The 12,349-nt window shown below is 38.0% G+C and overlaps 1 protein-coding gene across 1 annotated transcript in view; it reads left to right on the top strand.

Moving 5' to 3' along the window:
* The window catches only part of fat3b (FAT atypical cadherin 3b), a 61,773-nt gene that overhangs the window by 5,868 nt on the left and 43,556 nt on the right, over positions 1–12,349 (top strand). Inside the window, exons 5-6 of the mRNA XM_030745992.1 lie at positions 4,432–4,550; positions 7,092–7,290. Of these exons, the coding sequence (XP_030601852.1) occupies positions 4,432–4,550; positions 7,092–7,290 (318 nt within the window). The remainder of the gene's footprint in view (positions 1–4,431; positions 4,551–7,091; positions 7,291–12,349) is intronic.

The raw sequence follows: 12,349 nt of genomic DNA, 5'->3' as shown, positions 1-12,349 counted from the left end.
AATCAAATACCAAATGTGAAAATAGGACACCTCATTTTAGGACATATTGGCTCATGTACCATATAGTTGCAACTTAAATTTTACTCGTAACTGTGAGTATGGTCAGAATGTTAAGGGCTAATTAGTGAAGTTAGTGCATGCCACTGAACTTAAATAAGATCCATTTGCTATTTTTATATTTTTTAATCAGGGAAACAGCAGTGTTGCAGGCACATAGATAACTTAAATATATGAACATTTATAGCCACTGTCATCAATATTTTTCCATGAGAACCTAAATAAGTGCAAGTGAGAACTTTTGCTTTTCCACCAAGGCTCGTTGCAGTCTCTGTCTCTGTCCATGATGCTGAAGCTTTAAAACCTGAAATTTCAGTGTCTGTCCATGGTGCTGAAACACTGACTTCAGGGCGGAAACCAGTCCCTCATGTGCTCATTCCCTACATGACACTCTGTAGTGAATGACACTTAATATATTACTAATGTTAAGTCTTATTACTGGAAGGTAGTAAGCCTTAGATTTCTCTTTATATTCTATACTCATTAACAAAACTGTTTTACAGTATGTATACTGATCCAAACAAATGCCTGTAATAGTGTTTGGAGTTTTTATTCACTTGAGTATTAATACCTCAGTAAGGAGCATCAGAGCCTGTGAGAACGTTTACTGAGTGTAGATTTTCCAGGGGAAATCAGACTGCTTGTTAGAGCAGAAAGTGAAGGGAGAGGGAAGTGGAAGAGTGGAAGTGAAGCGAAGAGAGGAAGGAAAAGCATGCAGGGGAGTACATAAAAAGTGTCACAAGAAAATACGGCTTTCTTCCTCCCAGACACATATATATATATTTTTTTTTTTTTTTTTTTTTTTTTTTTAACTTGGAGGGTTTTTTCCTAAGCATGTGAAATGCTAACGACTTTTTGCTATTGGAGGACAAGATACAGTAAGAACATGCCAAGTTTTCCCTTATCATAAAGTGCTTCATTTTATTGTCTATTAGTCAGCGTTGTCGGGCACAGGCAGAGTAGCACTGCTCTGTCCTTCCACCATGCATTTAGCTGCCATGTTGAGTGGCTTTGCTCTTGCTGCTTGTCAATCTGTGGCTCTTAGCACCAGAACTAAATATGTGATGAGAGAGTGAGACGGACAGTGAATGAGAGTGAAAGAGACAGAGAGAAAAACAGAAAGAATGGGAACTCTGTTTTGTTTAACCCGTCTCAGCTAATGCACCCCTTACTCCCACCCTCACTTGTAGTTTGTAAATTAGCTCTTTGATGCATCATGCATAGCCCATGACACCCCTATTGTCAGTCATAGCTGCTGTTAATGAGTGCCCTCTTTTCCTGCGTTTGATATTTAGATGTTTAAGATGACTCAATCATATGTGGGTGGAAAGTACTGGGGCTAACAAAAAAGAAGACGGAGCTTCTCTGGCTTAAAACCTTAGCTTTCCTGCACTTTGAACAAAAATTTGTATTCCTGTCATTGGTTAGGGGGGAAAGCAAACCCTGCAATTTCTCATTGGACAGCTGTCAGACGCCACTGCTCCTCTATTAGTGGGCTTGCAAGCTCCAGGATTTGTCACAGTCAGGATAAAGCATTCTTTAAGTTACAGGCAAACAGTTTTAAAAAGCAGTCAGTCTTCATTTATTAAAAATGAATGGGCTATATTTTTTCGATGTCTTCTTTTATAGCGCAGGCAGAGCCATTCAGTTGTGTCTCAAGAGAGAAATGCACACACTATTTTGCCATCAGTCTTGGGATCGATTATTTGATATGGTGGCATTAATTAAAAAGTGGGATCACAAAACCTGTTTCTCAAGGATGGGGAATGGACGTGACTGATGGCTGTAAACCCAACCATACGCTGAAGTTCTAGATTTGAAAATATCCTGTGACCCTACAATTTTTTTCACTATTTCAAGTGTGTTATTTATGGTGAGAATGGATGCTGTCGAGTCAGATTTATATTGAATTCACTGAATAGTGCCTGTCGGTCTTAAAGTTCAAAGAGCTTTAGAAACAGCCAGCTCTGTTTTCCTTGTCTCTCTGTCAAGCTGTCTGACAGAGATGAGGTTTGAAAAGGACATGGTCAAGGACGACAGGGCAAGGATGTGTCTTAGCAAACACTTTTACTATGCATTGTGCGTGTCCTGGGCAGCGGCCTAGTCATAATCAGACATACTGACACTTTCTAGTGATACCACCACACCTTTGGTCTCTGATTTATATGTGTGTACCTGAGAATGAATGCAGACCTTGGGATTGAAGGGAAGGCCAAGTTATGCAACAGATCTGCTGTATGACAGCAAATTCTCCAGTACCACAAACAAATTATTAGAGATGTCTGAAAGGATTAATCACTTTTTCAACATATTGAGAAAGAGGCACTGATGTCAACCTTGTTCTCAAGTTAGAGGATTTTCTTTGAGCACATTAACCCAGGAGGTGGAGTCTTGACTTTTTGTACTTCCTAGAGTTTTGGACATAAGCTTTCATTTGTTTTTTTTAGTAAATGGTGCCCAGTTTGGCCTTGTTTTTTTGCACAAAAAAAATTCTGTCATGCCTATGTTCAATGTTTGACAGATCGATGCTTATATTAAACATGGAGAAAGTTTAAAATGATCAGGCTAGCTCAGGTACAGGTGATCGCCATACACTCAGCTTCAGACTGCTGTAAACCCCAGGTTTCAAAAGGTTATTCTACTTTTGGGTCTGTGCAAGCAAAGAAAGAGATTATCGTAAATATGGTCATTTGAGAGAACCGCCTACTTACGGTTGAGACCATATTTTTGACAGGTGAAGCCAATCAGCAGGAAGCTGAGAAACCAAAACACTAAAGCAGATAAACTGAGGGCCCAGTAAAAGATAAATAAGGAACTGTGAGTTACTTAGTTTAGTTTAGTAGTTGCGAAGCTGCTCTAGTGAAATTCAAGATTAAAACATGGAGCTGCAAATAAGCACTATAGTCACTTCACATAGCACTCAAGAAACGAATCAGTGTTGTATCTACGCATAACAGATAACTTAGCAAAGAACTGAAAACACATAATTTGTTCCCATTTCTTCAGTTTAATCTACAAAAACTCTACAGCGAATGAACCGTTTGTACATGTTTAAAACAATAAACACCTATTTAACATTTTCCTAGCAAAATATAAAGAAATTAGTGGTGGCACAAGACTTTTGTACAGTACTTTACATGGTTGTGATTTTAATCATTAGGAATCTGGCATGGCAGTAGGCTAGAGCAGCCAACCAACACTCAATACTACTGTGCATCCGTTCTTATATAACGGAAATGTGGGCTTGCAATGATTAGACCTAGGCAACCACAAAAAAGCCAAATTAACTTTAAGCTTGCTCACCTGCCCAGGCTCAGCTTGTGTAACATCTTCTTGGGTATGTAAACTTGAGCACATATGCCTTGCAAGCTTTAACAAACACATTCATCTTGGATCTTACTGCAATGGGATGTCTGTTTCTTAAAAAGAGCCCTTATTTAAAAGAAAACTGCAGATCTGGTGAGAGTTTTTGTTACTGAGCTGATACATAGTTTCAGTCTGTGTGTTCCCATAACTTATCTTTATTGTTGCTGCTAGAAATGATCCTGCAAGTGTTAGTGTACTTTTTCTAATGTTTGTAATTCTGTTTTTCCTTGTTTAAATAATCAGTATGACACTAATGACTTTGCACCATTGTATTTCTACCATGTCATACACTTGGGTGTGGATAGAAAAGAAACAAATGAACCCAAAACCCAAGACTCTGTGTGTATGTGCCATTTTTCAAGTGGTTATATGAAAAGTCCTGGATGACTGATTTTAAAAAAAAGAAAAGAAAAAAAGTAGTGCCCATGTGTCATCCATTGTAAGTGTTCTCTTTGTCCCCCAAGAGGTCACCAAAGCTGTCAGCTACTCATCTTCCTTAAGGCCACTAAACACACGCCAGTCAATGTATGTGAATGTCTGGGTGTCTTTGTGTGTGCGCATATGTGTGTCTTTATTGGTGTAGGGCAGTTCAGGGTACATTTAGCACTAAGCAAATAGCAGTGGGAGCAGTTTGGTCAGTTGTGATTAGCTGTAGAGGAGCTGAAACATTGAAGGTGACTACAGTGGCACCACTAATGCCTGTGAATGTCACTGAAGCCAGGACACAAAGTTTAGTCTAAATTTGTGTGTTTGCCCTGGAAACTTAGTATTCAAAGACATTCCCAAGAGATCTTTTACGGATTGTTATGTATTTTACAGATAACACCCAGTCTCCCTTTCTCTCTCTCTCTCTCTCTCTCTCTCTCTCTCACTCACTCACACACGCACACACACACGCACACACACACACACACACACACACACACACACACACACACACACACACCTAATAGATACGTATTCAAACCCAGGTAAAAACTGCATTAATCTTTCTCTGTGCTTCAACAGGGGTGATTTACACTTCTGGTATCCTGGACTGTGAGACCAAAGACTCCTACTGGCTAACTGTCTATGCCATGGACAGGGGGGTTCCACCACTGTCAGCTTCTGTTGAAGTCTTGATCCAGGTATAGACAATCAGCTGCCAATGTTCACATTATACTTTGCATTTACTGCATTCATAAGAGGTCTTACACAGACAAAGTATTTTGAGTTTTGCACATGCACATAACTATAAGCATAAAATCAGTGGGACTTTAACTGATGATGCCTGAATCATTATGTTAAATGCATTTACATACAGATTTTTGTAGCATTGAACAGTACAAGCAGAGAATTTGCCCTGTATTAATAAGCCCAAAATAAGTGAGCCCAAAGTAAACTGTTTCTAAATATGCTCATGGGACCCCTGGTACAAGTTGCTAGTAGCAGGTTGGGCCCCCTTATTTTTCCCTCAGAGTTGCCTTAATTCTCTGAGGTATAGATTCAACAAGGTGCTGGAAACATTCCAGATTTTGGTCCATATTGATATGATAGCATCACACAGTTGCTGCAGATTTGTCAGCTGCATATATATGATGCCAATCTCCCATTCTGCCACATTCCAAAGGTGCTCTATTGGATTGAGATCTGGTGATTGTGGAGGCCATTTGAGTGCAGTGAACTCACTGTCATGTTCATGAAACCAGTTTGAAATGATCTGAGCTTTTTGACATGGTGTGCTATCCTGCTGGAAGTAGCCATCAGAAGATGGGTACGCTATGGTCATAAAGTGATGGACATGTTGAGCAACAGTACTCAGAAAGGCTGTGGTGTTTAAAACAATGCTCAGTTGGCACTAAGACCCCCTAAGTCTGCCAAGAAAATATCCAACCACTCTTCAAATCAGGCAACATTTTTCCAATCTTCTATCATCTAGCTCACGCAGATTATAGCCTCAGCTTCTGGTTCTTAGCCGACTAGTCTTCCTGTTAGCTTGAAGCAGTCTGGTCATTCTCCTCTGAATTCTGGCATCAAAAAGGCATTTTTTTTCCCAGAGAACTGCTGCTCACTGGATACTTTCTTTTTTTTCAGATCATTCTCTATAAATCCAAGAGATGAATGTGCAAGAAAACCCCAGTAGATCAGCAGTTGCTGGAAAACACAGATCAGTCTGTGTTACACAAACAACCATCCTACATTCAAAGTCCTTTAAATCACTTTTTTTCACCCATTCTGATGCTCTGTTTGAGCTTCAGCAGGTCATCTTGACCCTGCCTACATGCCTAAATGCATTTAGTCGCTGCCATGTGATTGGCTGACTAGATATTTGCATTAATGAGCAGCAGAACAGGTTTACCTAACAAAGTGGCCAGTGAGCATAGATACTAAACAAACCTACATTAAATTACCTGTACCTTTGTATGCCATGTGCCATCAGATGATTGGCACAGTAGCTTCTTAGCCATCACACTCTGTAAATGAGGTTCTGTAGACAAGAAATCTACAGAATTAGATTGTTTTATATTCAAAATATAGTTTGACATTTGTTTTATATTCAAAATATAGTTTGATTTTTATAGTTTGGCTGAATATTCCTTAATTAATTTTACTTCGTGCATACCCAATCACATTTACATTTAAAATATATCAGCTTTAGGTCGTTTCAGGTTTCACTGTGTATTTATTGTACACAGAAATATCATATTTAGTTGTACAGAGTACAGTCATGCATCGTTTATATATAACATCTCACTTACTGCACTAAAAATTGTGACAGGTTATGAAAAAACACTTTTTTTTTTTTGCTGAAAGATTAGCTTATTTGTCTGTGTCAGTCACTAATAAAAGTTTACAGCCTCTCAACCATTAGCCTCCATGATAATTTTAGTATTTATACTACAAGATTCTTGTAGAGCATTATATCCAAACTAACATTATGATGCTGAACAAGTGTGTTACTCTGTTAAATGGTTTCTGTAGTTGGCATTCTGTCCCTAAGCAAGAGATACACTCTACGGGAATTCAATGCTTCAGATTTTTATAAATTATTTGGCCTTAAGTTTTTTCACTGTCTAAACACTCAAATGCACACATGACTGCTACACCACTGCTCTCCCTTTGGGGAAGAGTTCAGCTGTGCATAAAAGTGAAAAAAAAAAAACAAGCAGCCTTTTCTGGCTTCAGGATATCCAAGTGTGGTTGTGTGAGTGGGTGCTTCACTCCCAGCCTCTTCATCACATGGAAAAATGGGGAGATTAATCAGGCACAGGTGCTTCTGTTCACTGGCTGAACTGTCTTGGCTCTCTGTGCCTCCCAGCAAATGCTCAATCAACCCACTGCTTGCCATAAATATTCTAGATCTATGCCGTTAGAGGGGAAATTAATTTGCAGTGTGACATCTTTGACATTTTCTGGCAAATAAATTTCCATTTTGTGATTGATAACAGATCAACGCAGACCTGGTCTCCATTGATTAACAAAGATACTAAAATCACAACAAAGCAATACCACCATGCGTGCAAATTTTAGAGGGCTAGGTTTTATCAACACATCTGTTGCCATTTCAAGATCTAGCTCAGACAGTCAACTCAAACAATGAATATTCATTGCCTTTTTCTTCTCTCGTCCCTTTTTTGTTTTGTGTCTTTTTTTTTTTTTTTTTTTGGCCTCTGTTCTTTCTCTCTCAGGTAGAGGATGTCAATGATAATGCGCCCCTCACCTCGGATCCTATCTACCACCCAGTCATCATGGAAAACTCTCCAAAGGATGTGTCAGTCATTCGTATCCAGGCGCAAGACCCCGATCTTACTGCTATGCCCAGTCGTCTGAGTTATCGTATTACTGCTGGCAACCCGCAGAATTTCTTCTCTATTAATCCAAAAACAGGTGAGGTAATCTGTGGTGTACTACCAGTAGTGTGGAAAGGAAGGATGAGAAAAAGAAATGCACTTCAGGCATTTCATTAACGAGCTGGGATTAAACAGAACAACAGATATTACACGGATAAGAGCTGTATGACAGAGAACAAACAAGAGTATCTCACATAACAGCATGCAGCTTCTAGCTGATATTACTCTGAGCTATTCACTTTCTATTCACAGCAGTTGTATTTCATTGCTTTTGATATGTATTGAAATGTTAAGTCAAAAAGGTGTAAAGTTAAAGAAAAAAAAAACTGAAGCTGGCTAAGGTTTGAGGCGTATTACTTTCAATTTGGAATTAGGATTTATTGAGAAAATACCAACCATGATAGAGGTTCACCATAAGCCCTCTATTATATATTGGATCAGCACAGGGTCTTAAACATTCTGGGCTTGTGAAATGATGCTCAGATCGCCTGTAGTTGTGTATTAACTTTGCTTAGAGTATCTGAGGGAAATACTGCACGAGAGATTTAAGTTGGTGAATGTGTATAAAGCATTAATTGAATAATTTTACTTCTTTGCCAGTGTACTTGTTTGTGTCTGTGACTAGAGTCTAACTGCATGGTGAAACACAGTGATTTATGTATTATTCAGTAGATATTTCTTTTTTTATGTTGTTTAATTGCACTGGGATTAATGTATATTTAAAGGTGCTGTACTAATTTGGCATTGAACTCCTATAATATTGTCAGATTCCTGGTTTTCGCTTTGAAAAAAGATCAAAATAGATATAAGAAGACAGCCTCACTGCTGGTGGGTTTTGCTTATATAGCCTTGAGCCATAGACTGTTTATAAAAGATAGACGTACCTTCCATGCTGCCATCCATTAGTTTGTTGACCACTGTTTTGAAGCCTTAAAGCATTATGGCCATCAGAAAATGCTGAGGATCAGTTATTGTTTCTAATGGCTCTCTTGTTTGGTTGGCGAGATGACTATAATTATTTCTGATGTTAAATGGGATGCTAAGTTTAGCTAGCAGAGAAAGTGTAGAACAAATATACTGACTAGGCATGTGCACGACTGGTCGACTAGATGTTTAAATGTTCCTTCCCTTGCTAGTCAGTGTCAGAAATACTAGTTCATTACATGTATTATTCTTATTTCATTAATATACAATGGTAGTCTGATGGCTGAGCCTCCATCTCTCTCACTGTGAAAAGCAGTTGTAAACAAGCGAGGGGAAAAAGTAAAGACGATGGCCGTGTTAACCAGCACTCTTCTGCAATACTTTGATGTAACAAGAAAAGAGTGGCTGTCAGGCTTTGCCAGTATAAACTGAAGCGACATATATACATATTCTGCACCTGGACGTGGATGCTAGCATGGAGGAAACCAAGACTACTGCTACTAGGACTGCTAAAATTAGCTAAACCAGATGTAAAGTGCCACATTTAAACATGGTTTTATAAATAAGTAATGCATTTAACATTTCCATATAGCTCCTAAAATACACACAAAATATTTGTTTGGTCAATTTGGTCAGTTCATGTCCATTTAAAGTGTGCTTAGTTTTAAATGTTTTAGGAAGGTTTTCTGTCCTTTAGTCAAATTTTTGCCTCTCATGTAAACGACTAGCAAATTAGTCACCAGGAACATCCCCAGTAAGGACCAGGAAAACTGAACTGCAAATACTTTGGTTTTTGTAAAACCAAAGGTTAAAAAGACAAAACTGCAGCTTTAAATAAAAGTGGCCATTCCCATTAATAAATATAAACTTGTGCTTTAATGCAATTATACAGATGATTTATTTGAATATCAACACTGCATACAGTTGTTATGTAGCAGAAAATTAACCATAGAGACAAAAACTGTTGTTTGCACCAGGCTGCATTATTTATCTCTATTAGCTGAGCATTTTAACGAGATATATAGATTGACTTGCTTTTGGACCCAGCGACTGGCAAACCATTTTTGGCATTTCTACATTTGGCTTCCTTTTTCAACCCCGGGAGACTCCAGTAAAAATGAGGCCACAGACGTATGGTGATCTAACGGCTTTCTTACTCTATACCCCAAAGATTTTGTCATTTTCAGGTTCAGTCTGGAGCCCCAACTGTCACTGCCTTATATTTATCAGGCAATTTATCAGATTTATCATAGCTCCTCTGAGGCCACACGAGGCTTTATATATTTTTTTCACATATGCAGTAGAAGATCTGTAAATAGACTTTGGGTTGTAAATTCAGAGGAGTCCACATTTTACATTTAAGATAAAACAACGGAACTTTAGAGCCTGTTCTCTGCATTTTTTTTTCAGACTTTCATTGTTTTTATTAAATATTTTTGTGCGTTTTAACACATTGCCCAAATGTTTTTAAAAGTTGTACTTTTTCCTGTGCGTCGGTGCGTGCTCCGTGCTGGCAAAATCTTTTTTAGATTTCTTAACACATTTGAATTTCTCATGCATTTTTAAGAGTTTTGTGAAAGATGATTTATAGCGACAGCCTGTCAACTGAATATCAACTCACAGCATTATGCCGGTAAAAGTCGTAGGATCCTTGTCAAAGTCTCCGTTTATTTTATATTTTTAACAGACTGTGTATAATAATGCTCTATAATAAATATTTCAAAAAATTTAAATGAATAATCAATTTATAGTAACAAAATGGACACATCTGAAAATGAGAAGAATACCCAAAATGTTTCTGAAGAATACAAATGTAATCAAATAAATACATAAATAGTAAGTTTGATGTATTTCAGTTTTGACTGCCAAGATTGAAGTCTAGGGATGTCCCCGTGCATTCTCAGTACAAGCGTTGCTTGAAGCTTTTATTAAAGAATTATTGAAGAGTTTAAATGTTTTATTCAAATCCAGTGGAAAAAAAGAAAAAAAAACATTGTAAAGTCTTTGCTGTCTCTGCCCTAGATTAAGTCGTGAGTGTTCTAATAAGCAACAAAAGCCAAATGTGAACCTTTCATTCAGCTGTTGCAGGGACAACTCTTCAGACTCAAAGAAATGTCAGTAAATTAATCTAAATCGGATGGCCTATATGCACTGCAGCAGGACCTCAGAGATCAAGATTATAATAGAAAGAATTCACTAATGGTATGCTGCTGCATGTTCACCTTGTTTGTAAATGTTAAGGGTATTTCCATGTGCTGTCCTCTAATCCTCTGAATATTCCTCTGTGCATTATGGCTATAATATTGACACTATGTAGGGAGGTGGACTGGGCTCAAATGGGGTGAGAAGACTAATATTGATCCCATTACAGACACGCTGATCCTCACAAACTCATTAATATGTAAACTGTATCCAACACAGGCATTCTCACATATAGGGTTTGGTTGAATAGGCCAAAAAAAAATTACTTCCTTCCTTCTTTTCCTAATCAGTTTTCCTTGATCTTGGTGGAAATTGTCACTTCTGCCATATTGAAACTACAATGTCCAGAAGATAGACTACAAAATGTGCATCTTATTTAACTCGTTTAGCCTGTTTCATGCAGGTTAGATAAGCAAGAACAAGAAGTTAATTACAAAGGTTTGAATTTTAAAGACAAAGGAACATATAGCTTATAAATTATTCCTATTTTTTTTTCCTGCTGGAAAAGGATTCTGTATGACTCATTTCCTCTCGCTTGTTTAGGATTCCTATAACTAAAGTAGAATTCCCTGCATCCATCACTTATCCTAGCTGACCTGCAGTAAAAACGAACAAACAAAACAAAAATAGTGAAACGCACTTTGAACACTTATTGTAGCTCATAAGCTTGATTAGGGGAGCTTATAGAAATCTGCGTTTTTCAGAAGCAGATTTCATTACAGCAGCGTAATGTTCATAGTTCAGCTGTGGGTTTAACAGCCAGTTGATGAAAATTCAAAACATATCAGCAGTTCATGGAAATGGAAAATGGATCCATAATTAACATTTAAATGATCTGCATCACTTTGTCAGTTTTATTGATCATTTTCATGAATGGTTGGATGGGTATGCCATGTAATTATCTTCTTTCCTTTCAAAAAGGATGGCCCTGTGTATATCATTCTAAAGGAGGTAATAAAGGGAGCACTGAAGCACCTTTCCTTAGTATTTAAAGAATTCAAACAGCTCTTATTATGACTGCCATGCAGATCCTGAGTAAAATTGAGTATTTGACCGCACACTTTTACCTGTAATAGTGAGTCAGAGTGAGTCAGTGTGCAACGACTGATGTTAATGCTGTTAATGCAGGTTCAAAATCATAGTCAGTGCATTTATTTTTCAGCAGAGTCCAACACACACATCCAGGAGCTGTAGCTACAAATAATGTGTGTATGTGTTAGAGAGAAAGAGACGTTGTGTGGTAATTTAATTAATGGATTAATTGGTTACAGCATTGTTGGGGCTGTTGCAGTGAGTCAATAAAGATGACGCCACAACCGCAACACACAGCTGTGTAAAAATAATTTGCCTTTGTGTGTGTGTGTGTGTGTGTGTGTGTGTGTGTGTGTGTGTGTGTGTGTGTGTGTGTGTGTGTGTGTGTGTGCGTGTGTGTGTGTGTGTGTGTGTGAGTGAGTGAGTGAGTGAGTTGTATTTCTTTGGTGTCTGTGTGCATGCCACAGGGGAGAGTTTTTAGCCATATGAGCCCAGCTTTCTGTCTCCGTCAAAGACCCACAGCATTTTGTTATCTGTTAGTCATTAATTTTATACAAAGAAACTCATTGATGACAGTATTGTTCCCAGTGTGATAAATGAACTTCAAAAGAAACGCTGGGTTCCGCCAGCCTACCAAAGCCCATTAAGTAACACAAAAATTGTGTTTTCTTTTGTGGATAAACTTGACTTTGCAGCTTTCGGAAAACACAGTCACAAGGTTTGAATTTGAATGCATCATTACCATAATTCCCATTGTTTTGTGAGTGACAGTGCCACCGTGTTGGTTTGGTAATAAGACATGCATGAATGGGGAGATGCATTCAGTTTTAAATCAATCCTCACTGTTTACACAGTCAGAAACTTTCCATGTACCAGAGTGATTTCATTGGATAAACAAAATCTAGCTGATTGATTTGCTTTCAGGAAGCAAGTGCCAG

This window comes from Archocentrus centrarchus, chromosome 14, assembly GCF_007364275.1.
Source record: "Archocentrus centrarchus isolate MPI-CPG fArcCen1 chromosome 14, fArcCen1, whole genome shotgun sequence".
NCBI lineage: Eukaryota > Metazoa > Chordata > Actinopteri > Cichliformes > Cichlidae > Archocentrus > Archocentrus centrarchus.
The sequence above is the reverse complement of the archived record's forward strand: the minus strand, read 5'-3'. Positions and strand labels throughout refer to the sequence as shown.